This window comes from Agelaius tricolor, unplaced genomic scaffold (genome assembly GCF_023055355.1).
Source record: "Agelaius tricolor isolate 1412-34295 unplaced genomic scaffold, bAgeTri1.0.p SCAF_5, whole genome shotgun sequence".
Lineage (NCBI taxonomy): Eukaryota > Metazoa > Chordata > Aves > Passeriformes > Icteridae > Agelaius > Agelaius tricolor.
The window spans coordinates 5,409,249-5,428,889 of NW_027269265.1; the positions used below are offsets into that span (position 1 = coordinate 5,409,249).

Sequence of the window (19,641 nt, forward strand, 5' to 3'; positions counted from 1 at the left end):
CATTGTTTATTTCTAAATAAGTTCCTTTATTTCTAAATTTTGTTCCTTGGGAATGAAAAGTTTTACATCACTTCCCTAGATTTCCTCCATTCCAAACCACAAGAGGGTCTCCACTCAGCCCCTGAAATTCAGCATTCCTGACCCTTTCTCCTCCTGAATATCTAAGTGGCAGCTTGCAGATGTTTTGTTATGGCTGTTTGCAAGTTGAAAAATCCAGAATTATGAAAAATCCAGAATTACCCCAAAGCCATGTCTGATGGGATCTGCAGGAGAAAGGAAAGGTGAAACCCACCAAAAAAAAAGGCTTGTTTGTGCAGGGTCCCTGGGATCAGAGCTCTGCAAGGCTGCAGCATTGCTGGGTGGGCTGGGGATGCTGCAAAGGGGTGCTGGGGTGGCCAGCAGCTGATGGAGCATCCCCAGGAGCTGCTCCTGCCCGTGTTCCCTGGCTGTTTGGGCAGCACTGGGGCTGTCACAGGGCACTGAACTGACCCCTTGTGTTTGGCAGACGCTGATCAACGACCTGGACAAGAGCACGGGCCGGTACCGAGATGAAGTGAGCCTCAAGACAGCCATCATGTCCTTCATCAACGCTGTCCTGAGCCAGGGGGCAGGCGTGGTGAGCACCAGGGACTGGCACAGGGGGGCCTTGGGGTGTGCTTGGGGTGCTTATTTTATTTCAGTGAACTTTCTGAGGGTGTGCACCTTGCTGTGCTGAGCCCACGCCTGTGCCTTGCAGGAAAGCCTGGATTTCAGACTCCATCTGAGATATGAATTCCTCATGCTGGGCATCCAGCCAGTCATTGACAAACTAAGGCAACATGAAAATTCAACTCTAGACCGGTGAGTAGGGACCCCCAGAACATTTGTGATTTTTGTCTGCTGCCCTTGCTTCAGGTGTTGGCCTAGAGTCACACCTCTTCTAGAAATTCCTTGCTGTCTCCAGAGAGGGAGAAAAAAATTCCAACATGGTTTTGCTGCATTCTGATGTAGGGTTGAGCTGGGGAGGATGTGCCATCAGGGGATGCTGTCAGTCCTCATCCACCTCTTCTCATCCCAAAAGGCTCCTTGCACATCCTCTAGTGATTAGGAAGTCAGGGCTGAAGGTCCACTTGGTGTTTCAAGCTCTCCCAGTGTCTGGTCTGCTGACAAACCAGCTGCCTGTAATTTATTAATTGTAACATTTATATCTGCTTTTAACAGGTTGTTCTGGTTTGGGTTTTTTTTTCTCTTTCTTTCCTCAGGCACTTAGATTTCTTTGAAATGCTTAGAAATGAAGATGAACTGGAGTTTGCAAAAAGATTTGAGCTGGTGAGTACGAATGCTGCTGATGCAGACACTGGCACTCAGTGTCACAGTTAGTTTTAAAAGAGTAGTCAAAGGGACAAAGAGTGGTCTTCTGGATAAAATGTGGAGCTTGGAAATCTTTCCTGTTGCCCTGCTCTTTTGCAACATCTGTCCTAGAGCCTGCTTTAGCCCTTTTGTCCTTTGCCTGCCCAGCAGCTCTGTTTGCCCCTCGCAGGGCAGTGAGGCCAGTTTGTCTGTCAGTTTTGGGGTGAGGGTAGCTCATGGGGTATGGAGCTGAGACTCAGGGAACAGGAGGTGCTGTTGTGGCTGCAGCGGCCTGACCTTGCCTGTCTCCTGCCCACAGGTCCACATTGACACCAAAAGTGCAACTCAGATGTTCGAGCTGACGAGGAAGAGGCTGACGCACAGCGAGGCGTACCCGCACTTTATGTCCATCCTGCACCACTGTCTCCAGATGCCTTGTGAGTCCCAGGAGAGGCCAGGAAAGCCAGGGCCTGCTGGAGGCTTGGCAGCCCAGCCCTCCTGCCCAGCAGTGTCACAACCTGCCCTGTGCTCATGTCAGTCTGTCCCCTTCCTTCCCTGCAGATAAAAGAAGCGGCAACACCGTCCAGTACTGGCTGCTGCTGGACAGGATCGTGCAGCAGATTGTCATCCAGAGTGACAAAGGGCAGGACCCTGATGCCACTCCCCTGGAAAACTTCAACATTAAAAATGTTGTACGAATGTAAGTGCTCAAGGGTCACTGTTCCTTGCTGGTCACTGTCACACAGTGATGTTCCTGCTCCTCGGTTGGACGCCAGCCAGCATCCCTGGAGCTGTTGGCTTCACCCCACCTTAGCCATGAAGCTCATCCCTTTTGTTAGACAGAATTTGCCAGTAATAGTTGAGATTTAGGAGTTTTTGTGTGTTCCCTGATAAATTTTACATAACCTTGCTGAGGGGACACAGCAGAGTTATTAGGTGTGCCAGTTTGGGAGCCTTAAATTCCACTTTCTCAGTTGTGCTCCTTGCTGGTGATGATCTCCTGTTTCCTCTAGTAGGATTGTCTCATGTGCTGTATCTCTTCTCCTTTTAGGTTAGTCAATGAAAATGAAGTGAAACAGTGGAAAGAGCAAGCAGAGAAAATGAGAAAAGGTGAGTGGTGGAGGAATACAGTGTGAACTCTAACCTTGGCTAAACAGTTACCATACACATGTATTTATATGTGTATTTATACATGTATCTGCAGGCTTTATTGAAGGGCTGAGATAGTGTCATGTCATGGGGCTGACATGGAAAATGGGCAAAGAAAATAATATTTTTTCATGAAGAGGCTCCAAAGGGGGTATTGAGGCACAGCACAGGCTCCCTTTTGTCAGCTGCAGCTTCTTTGCAGGGCAGAGTGGGGTTTAGCCGCACCATGGGCTGCTGTTGGCAAAAAGGAGTGTTTGTCACCCAAAGTGGTCTCCTGGGGCTGTTTCAGAGCACACAGAGCTGCAGCAGAAGCTGGAGAAGAAGGAGAGGGAGTGTGATGCCAAGGCCCAGGAGAAGGAGGAGATGATGCAGACGCTGAACAAGATGAAGGAGAAGCTGGAGAAGGAGTCCAGCGAGCACAAGCAGGTCAAGCAGCAGGTGGCAGATCTGACAGCACAGCTCCATGAAATGAGCAGGGTGAGACCTCAAACCTGCTCCTCTTGTGGGCCCAGTCCCTAACAGCCTGCATGTGCTGTGGGGTGATTCCAGGAGACTCAGCTGCATGGGGGGACTGAGAAAGAGGCTTGTTGGAAGAGCCACCAAGGTGTCTGTTCCTTGTGATGGGCTGATTTTTGCCTCTCGGCTGCACTGAGCCTCAGTCAGGAGTGTTGAAGTCTTTGAATGCTTCATTTTTCCCTAAAATTTAACCAAGTCAATTAAAAATCAGCATGGGGGTATTTCTTAGCTGGTGTCCCCACCTCCATATGACCAGTCCCCATTCCTCTTTCTCTCTCCCAGAGGGCAATCTGTGCTGCCAGTCCTGGAGGACCTCCCATGCCACCAGGAGCACCCGGGGGCCCTTCACCTTCTCCAACTCCCGGCTCCCTTCTCCCCCCTCCACCACCCCCCCCACTCCCAGGGGGGTGTCCCCCACCTCCTCCCCCACCACCTCCTCCAGGGGGTCCCCCACCTCCCCCTGGCCCCCCACCCCTGGGGGGGCTGATGCCTCCCCTTGGAGCACCCCCGGGCATGGCCTTCAAGAAGAAGAGCATCCCTCAGCCAACCAACGCCCTCAAGTCCTTCAACTGGTCCAAGCTTCCAGAGGTAAGCTGGGCAAAAATTTGGGCAGTGAGGTGCTGGATGGTGATGATGTGAGGGCAGTGGATGAGGACCCCCACCTGCAATGCTTCCACTGTCTTGCAGAACAAGCTGGCAGGCACCGTGTGGACCAACATAGATGACACAAGAGTGTTCAAAATCCTGGACCTCGAGGACCTGGAGAGGACATTCTCAGCCTACCAAAGACAGCAGGTAACAGCTGGCCCAGGGTGGGCACACCTGGGTGGGGTGCCACCATTATGGGATCATGTGGTTTCACTGGTGGTCCCAAAACACATCTCCCATCATTATTTCATACCAAAGCCATGTTTGCCAGATCAGCTCCTTCTGCTTTGTCCTCTCATCCATGTGCCAGAGCCTTGGTGTCGAGGCAGCTGTTCATGGCTCACTGTGCCTGATTCCACACACCTGACCATGTGTGCCCTGAAGATGGATCACCAAAAAACACACACCCAAAAAAAAAAAAAAGAGACAGGGAATGTTATGAAAATAACCCCCAGATGTAGCCACAGTTGGGTAATATTTTAATATTTTTGGATTGCTCTTAACAGCAACTTCTCCATGTGTCTGTATTGGGTGGAAAATTTCTATCCCTCTCTGGCCAAGAGGGACTAAGTTTTGCCCACATCTACCATGGGTGGGTCTCTTCTTTTATTTTTGTAGTGAGCCAAGAGCAAAATGTGAGCTTTGAACAAATATCCCCAAACCAAAATAATGTCATTGCAGGCAAAAGTCTCTGCTTTTTAATCTCCTGCTCAAGCACTGTAGGCCCAGTTTGGAAGGCATCAAAGCACATGAAGAAAATTAGACACTTATTTTACCCCAGGCAGGGTGAAAATGGGCAAAAGCAATGAGTGTTTCAAGAAGGCAGGAGAAAAAGCAAGAAGAGAGGCTGAAAAAGGATGTTCACCTGCTGAACACCTGGCTGTGTTCCTGGGAGGAGAGAGCAGCTCGTCTCCTTTGTGCCAGGCTCAGCCAGAGGGATGGTGCCAGGAAGGAGTGGACCAGACCCATTAAGCTCATTAGGCAGTGTGAGAGTTTAATCTGTTCCAGAGGCTAATTGAGGGAGAGATCAGGGTGGATTAGAGCAGGGCAAACATCAAGAGTGACCCACCAGCAGTACGTGCTGCCTGCCCCAGTGTTTTGGGAAGAGGTGACCACAGCAATGTCTCTTTCTCCTGGCATTTTTTGAGCTTGACTCATGCCTAGGGGAGGGCATGTCTGAGGACAAGGAATGGAAATGGAAGAGGAGCAAGAATAGAAACCTGAGTGTCAGCAGGATGGTTTGCCCTCGGGCCCCAGCCCATGAGTCACCTGGTGTGATGAGGATTATTGCCAGGCAGGAATTTAAAAATAATTTGGCTTGGCTGAGGTCCTGCTGGGTGAAGTGGCTGGTTAGGTTTGGGGCCAGGAGGAACAGGGAGATGGTGCAAGGAGAGCTGTGACATGGGATGAGGACCAGAAGGGGGCTGAATGGAGGAGCCAGGGGCTGGCCTGGCACTGGCAGAAGATGCTGTGAGAGCATCTGAAAGGCAGATGGGAAAGACAAGGCAAAATCCCACCTGTGAGATGCTGCTGGGGCTGGAGCTGCCCTTGGGGACGTGATGCACAAGTTCCTTGTGGTTCATTCTGTGTGAGTGGAGCCATGGGACACATCTCCCTGGGCCTTGAGGGATGTATTTGTCCAGCTGGGAGTCCCCAGGGTGCTCCCAGTGTTAGTCCCAGGATGGAGAGGGGCTCATGGCTCTGCAGCCACAGCAGTGTGTGGGGTTAGATGGGCTCCATGAGATCAGGAGAAGTGGAAGTGTTCCAGGCTGGTTGAGTAGGAATGTTCCCAGGGGGGTTGCACTAGAGGATCTTTCAAGTCCCTTCAGCCCCAGCCATTCTGTGGTTATGTCACACATGCAAACCACGGGGCTCTGTGTACATGGAGGGGAGCTGAGGCAGTGAACAGCCTGTCCCTGAGGCACAATGAACTCATCATGATGGTTTCACAACTCACAGCATCTTCAAGCTCTAGCAAAACTTGGTTTCTGTCACGAAGAAGCAAGGGAGGAGCAGGGTTCTCCCTGCCTGTTCCCTGTCTGGAGCCACTTGCTCAGTGATCATGCCTCTCACTTGTCCTGGGCCACAACACCCACAGGGGCATCAGGGGCTGCCTGTCTGCCATGCCCCCAGACAAAGCAGGGCTCTGGAAATGCCTGGTCAGGGGGTGCATTGCTGTGGCCATGCCCCAGCAGGACCTGGGGACAGCAGCAGGGGTGTGTGCAGTGCACAGAGCTCTCTGAGCCCCCCAGGGTGGCTGCTGTGGGGCTGCCTTTGCTGGGATTTGTCTGGTTTTGCTGCCAGAGCGCCTGGGAATCCCAAAGTGCTGCACAGACCCGAGGCTTTAACCATGTACTTAATTTTAAGCATGTCTTTAAATGTTTTTTCCCACATCACAGGCTGGGATGTAAATGCAGGCTATTAGCTGAGCTCTGCAGCTTTGGGGAAGGGCCCTTTCCATGTGGGGAGGACAGGAGCCCTCTGGGCTTCCTGGGGCTCATCAGTGCCTCACAAGGCATGAAGCTGTGAGCAGAGCCTGTGGCCTCCCAGCCAAGGCTCTGCAGATGTCCCTGTCCCCAGAGAAGGTCTGAGCCCTGCAGCTGTACAGAATATCAGCATTTACAGACAATCCAACGGGAGTTTTTGGCTGTGGCATGAGAACTGGCAGCAGCTGTGTAAGGGTGTGCATGTAGTGATGCAAAAAGGCAAGTCCAGGACCATCAGGGCTTAAACTACACAGGGGTTTGTGCCTCTGTCAGGGATGTCCTGAGAGTCTTCCTGGGGGTAGAGGCTGGGAGTGATGTTGATAAGCAGCAGTGACACAGCCAGGGCAGTTCTGGCAGGTCCTGCAGCAGTGAGTGATGTCAAAGAGTCAGGGCCAAGTGGAAAAATATGTGTTGTTGAAGCAGGGGCTTAGCAGTGAGCTGGGAAAGAATTCATCTCCCAAAAAAGGATGAAGGAAGGAAAGGCTCCAGCTCCTCCATGCAAGGGAGAGTGACCTGCACAGGGGCCAGGGACAGCAGGGCTGGGAATTGTTTGTGGGGATGGTGGTAGCACATTTAAAGCTGCTCCTCCTTACACCATCCTGCAGCAGAGGCTGGATCACAGTTCCTGTGAGGGAGAGGGGTGGGGATGAGGCTGGTTTGAGGCCTTTTTGTAGTGAGTCTTTTCTCTACCTTAATACATGAGGAGCTCTCCCTCTCCTGGAGCAGAGAAAGCCACCATGTCCTCCCTGTCCAGCATCCTGGAGCAAGTCTGAGCATCGTGGGGCAGGTCTGAGGGTTGAAATGGAAGGAAGAGCTCCTAATTAGGGACCAGTTAAATGAAGATAAAGATAGCCCTTGCAGCTTGTGGGTGTGCTTTGTGCCTGTCCCACAAAGGAGACTGCTGGGTAGAGATTGATTAGTCAAACACTGATCCTTAGCCTTAACTGATCTGGAGACTTTTAGCCACAAGATTCTTGATCAGCACAGCTCAGCCAAGAGGATGAGGAAGGAAAACTCCCATGTGTGTGTGTGGTGCCAGCTTTACTGCACCTGCTTCCAGCTGCTGGGGAGAGCACAGCCAGGTCTGGGGAAGGACATGCTGCTGGTGGGCATTGGGGCCAGGCTGCTGAGCCCTGGAGAAGCAGGGAGGAGGAGGAGGAGGAGGAGGATGAGAACTCGAGGGGAAGCATGTTGCTGTGGCCGATGGTGAAGTTTTGCTGCGGCCAGATTTGCTGCGGGATGCGCCTCTGCTTATTTCCACTTCCAAGCCCTGTTTTTCCTGGCAGTCACATTGGCATTTCAGTCCCTCAGATGTGCAGGAACCAGCAATTTTCCTCCAGGCACGGCAGGCTGAGCAGTGCTGTGCCTTTGGGCCAGTAGCAGGGCTTGGCCAGCATCCTCCCACCTCATCCCGTGTCCCCTCCTCACCCCTGTGCACAGTGTGCCTCAGCCTGATCCCTTCAGGAGCCTCCTCTTCATCAGCTCTGCCCTTCTGCACATCCCATAACCCACATTTTCACCTGCATCTCCCCTATTTTAGCACTGGCACCCCCAAGTGCCTCCTCTTCATCAGCTCTGCCCTTCTGCACATCCCATAACCCACATTTTCACCTGCATCACCCCTGTTTTAGCACTGGCACCCCCAAGTGCCTCCTCTTCCATCAGCTCTGCCCTTCTGCACATCCCATAACCCACATTTTCACCTGCATCACCCCTGTTTTAGCACTGGCACCCCCAAGTGCCTCCTCTTCCATCAGCTCTGCCCTTCTGCACATCCCATAACCCACATTTTCACCTGCATCACCCCTGTTTTAGCACTGGCACCCCCATGCTGCCAAACCCCCCCATACTGCACATTTCCCTTCTCTGCTTCAGTTCCCTCTGGTTTTGCTGAGATCACTGAACTGCATGTGTTTTTACTGCCTTTTTCCATGCTTCTGCTATGGCTCTAGGACTTCTTTGTGAATGGTAGCTCCAGACAGGTAAGTGAGCACCTGCAGGAGTGTGATGTGGGGCTGGGGACAGGGACATGGGGGCTGCTTCTGAGGGGGGGTTCATGTGTGACAAATGGGGTTGAATCAGAGAGGTACAAAGATCAGCAGAAGGAGCAGCTTGAAAGTTGCTGCTGGGGAGGCTGGTAAGGCAGAACCCACCCTCTCTGCTGTCTGGCCTGAGGTGAAAGGCAATGTCTGAGTCCAGGAGTTGGGTTTTCAACTCCACAGAGAAGCTCCTACCCCTGAGCAGTTCTTGTTTTCAAAAGATGGAAATAAACCCATGGCTTGAAGCTCTCTGCTTGGTCAGAACTGGCAAGGCACATGAGAGGGGCAGCTGATGCTGGGTGACTTGGGGATCGTTTTCCATCACCTGCCTCTCTTCCCACTTCTCATATCTGCATGTTTTCTTCGTTGAAACAAGAAAATGAGTAAAAAACTGGTAATTTCAGTGCTCACTCTCGGCCCTTGGAGTGGCCATGTGCCAGGTCTCCTGCCTCATGGATGTTTAGTGTGGATCTGTAACGTTCAGGACCTTGCAGCTCCAGATTGTGTTCCTTCCAGAAGGATTGAATAGCCAGCTTCTAATTGATTACCCTCACTAAAATATGCAATATGGTAAATTAAAACCTGGGGCAACGTGAACTCCTCGGGCAGCCCTACAAAGCTGCTGTTATGTAGATCTGCCCATTTGCCCACAAGCACACACAGTATTGTTACTCATCTGAAGGTAAGGTGTTTAAGCCACTTAGGAGATACAGGTGCTTATTCCACACCAATTCCTGCTTTCAAATCCCTTCTTTTGGGAGGATTTCACTGAAAAAGCTGCTGGTTGCTTTTGCAAGTCTGACAGCATGTACTGGTTAGCTGGCTCAGGAGGACTGATGCATGAAGGGTGATCACAGATGTTTGGAGCAGGGGTGAGGAACAAGAGCGACGCTGAGCGTGTGCAGCAGCCCATAATGAAATCCTCCATGCCAGGGTTTAATGAAGTATCACAAGTATGTATGCTGAGAAAGCCAGCCTTTATTTATTCAGCAGCGCCCCTGTGTTTGCAGATTTTTAAATCTTCCCTGTCTGAGAAAGTATTTACATTTCTAACCAGTGGCTTCAAAGCCAGCTCTGGTTTATGAAATGCCTTACTGTGTTTCAGTCACAGGCTTTACCCATAACCTGTGGTGCCACTCCTGAATTATGGGGCCCACTGTGTATCACACTGAGAGTACTAAATGTCCTTGCTGCTCCAAGGCTCTTCTCCAGGCTTTTCTTCTGCTCATTTTCTCGTAGAAGGAAGATGCCATCGATGACACTTTGAGTTCCCGGCACAAAGTCAAGGAGCTTTCAGTCATAGATGGCAGGAGAGCTCAGAACTGCAACATCCTCCTCTCCAGGTATGGTTAAAGCCTTGCTGTGGGGAGTGGGGTGTGACAGTGCTCACAGGGGTCTGAGGATGAGGGAAGAGACAAGGATCTGACTCCATGTTTCAGAAGGCTTGATTTATTATTTTATGATATATTTTATATTAAAACTATGCTAAAAGAATAGAAGAAAGGATTTCATTAGAAGGCTAGCTAAGAATAGAAAAAGAAGGAATTATAAGAAAAGTTTCTGTCTCAGACAGAGAGTCTGAGCCAGCTGACTGTGATTGGCCATTAATTAGAAACAACCACATGAGACCAATCCCAGATCCACCTGTTGCATTCCACAGCAGCAGATAACCATTGGTTACATTTTGTTCCTGAGGCCTCTCAGCTTCTCAGGAGGAAAATTCCTAAGAAAAGGATTTTCCATAAAAGATGTCTGTGACAGTGGGGGGGGATGCTTAATACCCTGCCCTGGGCTGCCCTGAGTGTGCTCCTCATTGCTGGAGCAGGGGGTTGATGACAGGAGCCAGTGCAGCCCAGTGACACCTGAACCCAGCTATAGCCTTACTGGAGGGGGGACAGTGCCATTAAGGGTGTACAGTGGCAATTTGGTGTCCCTGGAAAGCCTTCAAGGGGTTGGGATACCCAGTGAGCTTTCACAGGAGGTCAAAAGGGGGTTGATTTCACCTCTTATCTTTCTCAGCCTGGGTTTTGTTTGCTCTTTGCTGGTGGTTGAAGAGGGCCTGTCTGGGCTGGGGAAGAGCTGGGTGTCAGCAGGGAGCAGCAGTAATTCAGCCAGGACCTTGCTGCCCACATCTGAATTTTGGGAAGGGGATGTTCCCCTCTTAGAGCTGCCCTGGTGGTCTGACAGCCTCCCTCACACTCCTCACCAGGCAGGCTCAGCACTGCTACCAGCAATTTAATCTGATCTCCAAATGGCTGCCAAAATTATAAAAATTACTTTGGCAAGATAAACTGCACCAATAAGACTGAATTTCCTGAGAAAAGGGAAACCAGGTTGTGGTGGTCTGAAAGGATGAGCTGTCAGTGTAGCTACTTGTGAAAAAACACCCAAAGAACAGCAGAAAATGCCACTTGTTTCTGACTCACCCAGCAAAAAATAAATCCACCATCAGTAAAGTTTAAAAATACTCACTCTGCTGTCTGGAGGCACAGAAGCTTCTGTGCCACCCAGGACTGGCCAGGATGCAGCAGCATGGCTGGCACGTTGGCTTTGCAGCTGAATTCAGTATTTTCCCAGCCTGTGGGTTCTGTCTGGTTCTTCCTAGTGGAGATGGTGCCTTGTCTGGGCAGCCCAGCTGATTTCCTTCCCTAGAAAGCTTGGAGAGGCTGATGTCTGCAAAACAAAAACCATCTGGGTGGGTAACTCAGCCCCTGGTGCTTTTCCCAGAGGTGGCTGGCAGCCTGTGGGCAGCGAGTGCCACAGCATTTGGGGGTAGAGCTGCCCTGGTTTTGGCTGGCTCTGCTCTGGGCTGCTTCTGGGGATTTTTGTGCTTCCTAGCAGTCCAAATAAAAAAAAGGATGATGATGAAAGCAGAGTTTAAAGCAGGCAAATGAGTGTGTCTGTGGCAGGCAGCTATTAGCAAGTAAAACGATGGGATTTGGGGCTGAGCTGCTCCTGGCATACGTAGGCTGAGCGTGGAGTGGGTTTAGGTGTGATTCAGCCAGAGGTTTAAGTGTATATTTGGAAGTTAAGCACACAAATAGGTCCTTCAGTGGGAAGGGGAGAGACCCAAGCACTCAACTTCAAAGCCATCTTGCACATCCTACTGAGTGAAGGTCTCAATTTCATCTCGCCAGCAAACCTTTCTCTTCCAAGAAAGCAGTGGCTGGAAATGAATTGCCAGTAACTAATCCCACAAAAAGGGCAGGATGGAGGCTGCTGCCTGCCTGCCTTTCCCTGTGGGCCAGTTCCTAGGGGAGAAGCAGGACCAGACTTGCCCTGCAAGGTGGTCCTCAGGCCTCTATGTGGCTTTCCCCAGGCCCATCCTCATGCAGGGATGTGTGGCTTTGAAGGTGCAGTGACTTGCCCCAGATGCTGCCTTGGAAGTGCTTTGGAGTTCATCCCATGGTACTCCCAGGACCACAAGTGAGCTTCTCTCCCCAGAATCCCTTTAGGTGATTTGATGCCAAGTGTCTCAGAGGTGGTGTAGGGATAAAGGCCAAGCATCCTTTTAGTATTCTCATGTCCAGCTCCTGCATCTCCAGCAGCAGACTCTGTGCATCACTGGGCAAACCCTTCTGCAGCTGCCCATCCCAAAGCTGGCCAGAGCAGTGTATTCTGGTCCCAAATGTTCCAAAGGGACTGGTCTGGCAGCTGGGCTGCTCCTGTCCCACCTGGCTTGCATGGCCACCACGGGGCTGAGCAGTTTCACATGTGAAAGGACCTGCAGGCTTGGCCCCTGCTTTAGCCCAGACATTTGTGAGCTCACCAGGCATTGTCTGGCTCGCAGCGTGGAAAGATTACAGCCACTGAGATACTTTATCTCTCTCTGTAGATTTATTTTTTTGCCTGTTTCCCTTGCTTTGGGAGAAATTACTGCGCAGTGAGATCACTGGATTTTCCTCCAGCTTGTAATGCAGCACAAGAACATTTTTAACACTTGCTTTTTCCTTCTGTTCTTTGGAGAAGGCTTTGCTGATGTCAATGCCTCACCGCGTCTCCCTCTGTGAACCCACCACGTCCTTGCTTTTGCTCCCTGTGCATGGGTGTGTATTTTTAGTCCTGCTTTCTGCCAGATGCAAACCCACCCCTCTCTCCATCGTTTTCCTGCTGTGAATGGCTCATTTGATTCCCCTCTCCCAGCAAGGCGACGTGAGGCATTTTTTTCCCCCCTCAAATCAATGTGGCTTTTCAGGGAGGGCGCGTCCCTTTCCTGGCAGAATTTGTTTTTCCCCTTCACACTTATTACATCCTGCACGGGGTCTGACAAAAGCAGGCTGGGCTGGTGAGCTGTCACCTCTCATTGCCAGGCTGCTGCCTCTAAATCCCTGTGACAGCAAGTCCTGTGACCCCGTTCCTCTCAGACGGCTCGCCTTCGACAGCTGCTGCCAACAATGATAATTATTGTGGTTATAGATAAGCTTCTAGCTTTCACTGGCCCCTTTCCCATCAAATTGTCTGAGAAGCTGTTTTCTTCTTGCTCTCTGCTGATGCAGAGAGCAGGCTCTTGTTCTTGGCACTGGATTGTGATGATTCCTGAGAAAAGTCGGTTGGTTGTTGTTTTTTTTTTTTTGTCCAACCTCTTTCTTTTTAAATGCATTTTTATTGTTGACTGTGCTTTCAATGAGTAAGGGCTTAAAAAAGTCACCCTTGTCTTCCCCCACCCTCCTGGAGATGATGATGGTACTTTTCTGTGCTTTTAAGGTGTTTCCTGTGGATGAGGAGTAGCTGCCTAAGCACCCCCTTCTCCCAGGAGCATTTTTGCCCCCCCAGATATCCAGATCTAGCCAATGTCTGCTTTTCATCAGGGTGGAGACTGGTGTTGGTGCTCTGAGCACTCCTGTTTCTGCTTGGGTGTACAAGTTGTTCTCCTGCAGGTTCATATCCCACCTTGGATCATGTCCCATCCTGGCCACTGCCATTGTGGGGGACAGGTAGGGTGACCCCAGGATGTGGCTGCTGGTCACTGCTAGCAGCAGAGGGGATATTTTCCAAGGATTCTGGATTTGTTCCTTGTATGATGACCCCAACAATTGTCTTGGCCTCTGCTCAGTGCAATCTTTGAGCTTCCTCCCCTGGCTGAGGTAGATTTTTATTCACTCCCTAATTACCAGACCCCTCTCTAGGGTGCTCCCTTGAGGAGGAGGTCAGAGAGGACTGAGGGCAGGATGAGAAACATGGGCTCATAAGGAATGAAGAGTTACTTACCAGGTCTGTAAGATGCACCTGTCTCAATAAAGCTAACCCTTCACTTCCAGTCTTGAGCAAAATATTCCAAGCTAAACCAAGCCCTTGCTATGCTGGCCTTAGAGACCAGAACTCTGTCAGCTTTAGCTTCCAAAAGCCAACTCCACAGTCTCAGTCTGCTCCCTGCAGAGATGTGGGGGTTAAAAACACCCTCCTTGTTTAATTACTCAGAGTGATCAAGTCAGCTCCCCATCTTCTGTTTGATCTGCTGGTCAGGTTGACTTCCAAGGTCTCACATCCTGCTCTAGGGTGTGTTTCTGGTTTCAGCTCATTCCTTTGAGCCACATCCAGTGTTTCAGCATCCCTTGGCAGCACTGAGCACTGATACATGGGGTTCCTCAAACAGGTCTTTTCAACTCTGTGGTTTTTCCCTGCGTGCAAGTACAGGGAATTACATTTTTTAAGCTGGGTCTGTTGCAATGGCTTTAACCATGACTGCACGCCAGGAGAGAGAGAGAGAGGATGTAAATGGAGTTGCAGGAGTTTCTGGGCTTTCCCTTTATTTAATTTAGATTATTTTATAGACCACAATGCAAAGAATAAGAAAAATACGTGTGGTTTTGCAATCAAAGTCCTTGCAGGGAGAGGTTCCTTGCAGTCAAATTAAAGTGTAATTAATGGCTGCTGCAGCCCAGGAGGAGCTGAGGGCATCTTTCCATCTCTCTGTTGCCTCAGCTCAGTGTGGGCTGCTGGCAGAAAGATCCCTGCCAGGAAAGCCCAGCCTGGTGGTGCTTGCTGTGACACAGTGGTCTGTGGTTTTGGAAATCTCCAATTTGAGGCTGCATCTTCGGTTCCTGTTAGGTGGAAGAGAGGAAGAAAAAGGTGGAGGAGAGGCTGGTTTCCAGCATCTTACACTTCCAAGAGCATTGAATCCCCACCCCTCCAAAGAAAACCAAACTGATGGGTTTCCTGGGATGCTGAACATCCACTTGTCCAAATTTTAGATTTCTTTCTAATTTTTTCCTAGAGGAAGACTCCAGCCAAAGGTGGTCAGGAAAAGTGGGAGAGACAATGCTTGAATCCAAGAACAGCAGCGGAAATTGCCCAGATTTTCCTTAAGGGTTGTGGCAGTGGGTTCAGGGGCAGCGCTGAGCTGCACTCCTGAGCCTGGGCTGGGCTCTCTTCCCTGTGGGAATGTAACCTCACTGGCCCTGTGGCCTTTGGGGGTGCTGGAACTGCAGGAGCAGCATTGCTATGGGCAGGAGTTACACCTGAAAGTTGGATATTCAATGTACTGCTTACAATCCTTACATAAAGTTCTGTTAAACAGGGGAATAGGGAATGGCAGCTGCAGTGTGGGGAGAGGGAATTGGATCGGGGGGATTTTGCCCCCTGTTTGCAGCAGGGCCAGGGCTGCTCTGTGCTGTGCAGATCCTTGGCAGAGCAGGGTCCCACCACATTTCCCACACATCCTCCCTTCACAACATGCTGGATAGAGCTGTTTGTGATGCTGCTGCTGGCTGGGGGTTCAGCTCTTCATGCTGCACAGGTGTGTAAGGAATCTCTCCTGAGCCTTCCCTGACTGCTGGGCTGGGAGTAACTCTCCTTTCCCTCCTCCTCCCAGGCTGAAACTCTCCAATGACGAGATCAAACGAGCGATTTTGACGATGGACGAGCAGGAGGACCTCCCAAAAGACATGCTGGAACAGGTGGGCAGCGTGTCTCCTGCTTCCCTGTGCCTGCCTCAGGCTGGGACAACGCTGTGCAAAATGCTTGGGATCAAAAGTACAGCTTTAAGTGTGCTGGGCCCCAAATTATTTACCAGCCACATGCTGAAAAACCACCCAGGTGGGCAGGAAAGCAGCTTGGTTGTGGTATCAGTGCTGGGAGCAGCATGGCCACCATGTGGCATTCCTGTACCTGGGTCTGCCCTGGAACCTTGAGGTGGGGCTATTTTGCCTTTTTGTGGCTGCAGCTCGAAGTTTGTGCTCAGTAGTGGTTTATTTTTGAAAGGTTTGACAGTGATTTTGCAGTCCTCAAAAGGGGAATCCCATTTTCACTCCCTCTGAATCCCTTTGGAGGCATATTATTCACCTGTCCTTAAAGCTGAGCTGGTAATTGCACTTTGAGCAGAGATGTGGGAGGATTCATTTCACAAAATTTCCATCTGCTAATAAGTAGAGTTGCAGCAAATGGGAGTCCCTGACTGACATCTCCTCTGGCAGAGCTGATGTTGAAACCTCCTTGGAGCAGACTTAATTCATTTGTTGTAAAAGCTGAGTGATGGCAGGGCAGAGGCAGGAGACACTGACGTGATGGAGTAACGTGAGGAAGGTCACAGGGACAGCAATAACACTTATTTCACAGGTGCCTTGGGGTCACTGCCTGTACATGCTGAAAAGCTGTTAGACTGGAGGAAATAAATCACTTTTTAGCTCCTGAAAAAGCGTGCATGGATCTCATGTCCACTGCTGTGCTTTTTCCTGTTCAGCTCCTGAAGTTTGTTCCTGAAAAGGGAGACATTGACCTGCTGGAAGAGCACAAGCACGAGCTGGACCGCATGGCCAAGGCTGACCGGTTCCTCTTCGAAATGAGCAGGTTGGTGCCTCAGGGGACACAGTTTGGCCATTGGAAATGAGCAGGTTGGTGCCTCAGGGGACACATTTTGGCCATTGGAAATGAGCAGGTTGGTGCCTCAGGGGGACACAGTTTGGCCATTGGGGTTGCTCATTTCAACCTGCCACATTTTCATAAATTGTAGAATCATTTAGTTTGAAAAAGACCTGTAAGATCATCAAGTCCAACAGTTAACACTGCTAATTTTTATCTGACTCTTGCTAGCTAAGCCTGTCTCCTGTTCTTGGCAGAACTGTGGCCATTGGTCTTGCTCTTGGGAAGAGGATAAATGAAGAATTGCAACTGCCTCCATGTTCACACTCTTCCTTCAGTCTTCTTTCTTTACTCTTTTCAGGCTACTTTTTTTAGACATTATATTTGCAGTATGGTGGCACTGACAGGTGTGACCCCCCCCCTGCTCCACACATGCTTTCTTCCTCAACCTGTGGTCCATTCACCTCAACACAGGTCTCACCGCTTCAGGGGATACAATTTGGCCACTGGCTGCATGGGTTGGTCAGGAGGTGGCAGTTCCATGGAGCCTGCTTGGGAAATAAGCCCTTCTTACTGTTTTTCACATCAAGAAATGAGTGGGCCAAGCAGACAGGAGGGCAAGCAAGGTGCTCCAAATTATAAGGATTATTTGTGATGCTGTGGTGCTAAAATCAGGGTTGTGCTCCCATACAAGCAGCAGCTGGACAGAGCAGGGAGAGGGATGGGGAGATGGATTTTTTTGGTGGTTCTGGGTTGATGGTTGGACTGGATAATCCTGAAGGTCTCTTCCAACATTGATGATTCTGAGATTCTGTGATCTAACCTGGTCAGATGGAAGGTGTCCCTACAGGGCAACTAAATGATCTTTCAGTCCCTTCCAACCCAAACCATCCTATGATTCATTGTGGCCCAGGTGGGAAGTGCAGTTAGGATGATAACACAGTGCTCCTTTCCCTTTCATCCTAATGAATATTCCAGCCTGATGTATGTACATTTTGTCCTGCTGTGTAGATGAGTCCCACTTGTCACCTCAGGACTGACTCATCTCCAGGGCTCCTGAGACTATATGAGACTGACAGGAAATGTCATTTCTTCCTGCTCCTGGTAGCAATCATTTAAGACTTAGGAGTCTTCAGGGATGAATAACCTTATCTATTGCATGCACATCCTCTAGAGGTGCCAGGTTAAAATCTTGAAGCTTCTTATTTGAATTGCACTGAGCTCTTTGAATTTCTTAGCTGAACTTCAAGCCAGTCACTTGTTGGCAAGGTCAGTGAGTTTTACAATTGGAGATTGCACTGGGAGATCAAAAATAGAAATGCTCCCATCCTCCCTGAGCAGTGCACCAACAATGGGCTGTGTGCTTGCTGAGTGTCACAGACAGGCAGGATGGAGCTGTGCAGCTCAGACCTGAGCCCTCAGGGCTCACTGACACTCAGAATTAGCTTTTCTATCACAGGTCACCTTTCTTCTTCACAGGCTCTCACCCAAGTGTTGCTCCCATGCCTTCATCCTTTGGAAAGCACAATGTGCTGATGCAAATGTTTTCCTTGATTTTTAATTTTGCCTTGTGGTCTGTAACTGAGTGTGATGTCTTTGTCAGCTCTGATTAGTACAACAGTGCAGCTCATGGCTCTGTGTGTGAGCGTGTCTCCCGTGGGTCCTTGCTCCTGGTGACTCAAATCAGACTGCCATGTGCATACAAGTGAGATCTTGGTTAGCATAAACACAACTGACACGAGCAGAGCCATCACTGACTTGCCCAGGAAAGGGCCTTTCCAGCCCAGTCCATCAGTCTGATTATCAGAAGGTCCAGTTTCATTAGTTCTGGTCATAGGTGAGCCTCTCTCCAGCTGCAGCTCATCACAAAGCCATAGGGAGCCCAGACCTCATCAGCACCTTTGCTTAGGAGTGGTTGTGAAAGAACTGTTTGTTCATACCAGTGGGGTGTAAAGATCCACTTGTTGAACCTGCTGAGTTAAGGGGATAGGCTTGAGCATGTGCTTAAGAACCCACAGGGATCCACCCCAGGACAGCTGTAGCTTCAGTTGTCATTTTTTCCCATCTCAGCACACTTTCAGGGAGAAAAGGGGTCATTATTTTTTAATCACCCTGGCTCAAGCGTGCTTTGTGAGCACAGCTGTGAGCAGTGGAGCAACAGAGCTCTGCCTGGAGCAAGCAAAGCTCAGCCTGCTCCTCCCCTTTGTTTTCCAGGATAAACCATTATCAGCAAAGGCTGCAGTCCCTCTACTTCAAGAAGAAGTTTGCAGAGAGAGTTGCAGAAGTGAAACCCAAAGTGGAAGGCAAGTGACAAAGATCTGCTAAGGGACTTTGGGATCACTCCCAGGAAGAGCATCCTCTGTGCCAGGATGAGCCTGGATGGAGCGGGAAGGGAAGGGAAGGGAAGGGAAGGGAAGGGAAGGGAAGGGAAGGGAAGGGAAGGGAAGGGGTTGGTGGTCACTCTTTGGGGGTGCTGAAGGGGTTGCTGGTGGGCTCTTGTGGCAGGGGGTAATGTCCCACCCCTCTCTGCTTTCAGCCATCCGTGCTGGCTCCAAGGCAGTGCTGCAGAGCAGCAGCCTCCAGCAGCTCCTGGAGGTGGTGCTGGCTTTTGGGAACTACATGAACAAGGGCCAGAGGGGCAACGCCTTCGGGTTTAAGATCTCCAGCCTCAACAAGATTGCAGACACCAAGTCCAGCATTGACAAGTGAGCAGCCCCTGCCCTTATCCTTGGCACCACGCTTGGCCCCAGGGGTGCTGGGGGGATGCAGGGTCATTAGCATTACCTCTGGGACATGGGTAGGTGGGAGCAGTCCCCTCCTCCTGCTGCCCAGTTTGGCACACCCAGTGATGTGAGTGTGCATTTTTTTGAGCAGGACAGCTTACAAGGGAAGCCAAGCTGCAGATCAGCACAGCGATTGATGGGGCCTTTCCTTCCTGGGCTGGCTAAACTCCAGCTATGGCTGATTAGGATGATCATCTTCCAAATGCTTTTTAACCCCTTTGAAGATGCCAAGAGCCAGGGAAAGAGTTCCCAGGGGCTTTTCTCCACAGGAACTCCCTCTGCCTCTCTCTCATGCTGATGCAGCCATTGCCTGGTTTGCTTTACCCTGCTGAGCTCTGTTCACAGAGCAAGAGGAGCTGGGTCAGGTCTCAAACCTGCCTGGTCTCATCCATCAGTAAGGACACTGGAGGACAAGAGCAGTGATGCTCAGGTCACCTCCCCTGGGTTCCTCCTGTGGAGAAAGAACCCTTCCTTGCAGGGCCCAGGCTCTGCCCTGTAGCTGTGTGTGGGACAGACCCAGCCCATGTCCCCACACAGGCACCAAGCAGCATCCTTGCAGAAATCCTCAAATAGTACATTACTAGGGTTGGGGTTTAACCAGGGGTTTTCACTGAACAATGAACCCCCCAAGATGCTGCCAGACTGACCTCTCTGCTCCTCTCTCCTAGGAACATCACCCTGCTGCACTATCTCATCACTGTCGTGGAAAAGAAATATCCCAAAGTCCTGCGCCTGCACGAGGAGCTGCGAGACATCCCACAGGCAGCCAAAGTCAAGTAAGCAGGGCTTGAGGTGGCACTTAGGCAGCCCTGGGAGCACCTCTCCCCTCATTTCAGCCTGCTTTGCCCTGTCACCTCACCCCAGCTCACCCTCCTGGCCAGACCCTGGCTCTTG

The 19,641-nt window shown here is 50.6% G+C and overlaps 1 protein-coding gene across 2 annotated transcripts in view; it reads left to right on the forward strand.

Moving 5' to 3' along the window:
* The window catches only part of DAAM1 (dishevelled associated activator of morphogenesis 1), a 97,036-nt gene that overhangs the window by 68,358 nt on the left and 9,037 nt on the right, over positions 1 to 19,641 (forward strand). Inside the window, exons 8-23 of one of the 2 annotated variants that reach the window (XM_071426204.1) lie at positions 506 to 616; positions 737 to 840; positions 1,242 to 1,308; positions 1,649 to 1,766; positions 1,891 to 2,029; positions 2,381 to 2,439; positions 2,768 to 2,955; positions 3,277 to 3,582; positions 3,682 to 3,789; positions 8,081 to 8,110; positions 9,407 to 9,510; positions 14,979 to 15,063; positions 15,846 to 15,952; positions 18,179 to 18,267; positions 18,501 to 18,669; positions 19,416 to 19,523. In XM_071426204.1, coding sequence (XP_071282305.1) covers positions 506 to 616; positions 737 to 840; positions 1,242 to 1,308; positions 1,649 to 1,766; positions 1,891 to 2,029; positions 2,381 to 2,439; positions 2,768 to 2,955; positions 3,277 to 3,582; positions 3,682 to 3,789; positions 8,081 to 8,110; positions 9,407 to 9,510; positions 14,979 to 15,063; positions 15,846 to 15,952; positions 18,179 to 18,267; positions 18,501 to 18,669; positions 19,416 to 19,523 — 1,892 coding nt within the window. The remainder of the gene's footprint in view (positions 1 to 505; positions 617 to 736; positions 841 to 1,241; positions 1,309 to 1,648; positions 1,767 to 1,890; positions 2,030 to 2,380; positions 2,440 to 2,767; positions 2,956 to 3,276; positions 3,583 to 3,681; positions 3,790 to 8,080; positions 8,111 to 9,406; positions 9,511 to 14,978; positions 15,064 to 15,845; positions 15,953 to 18,178; positions 18,268 to 18,500; positions 18,670 to 19,415; positions 19,524 to 19,641) is intronic. The other variant, XM_071426205.1, reaches the window with a different exon arrangement.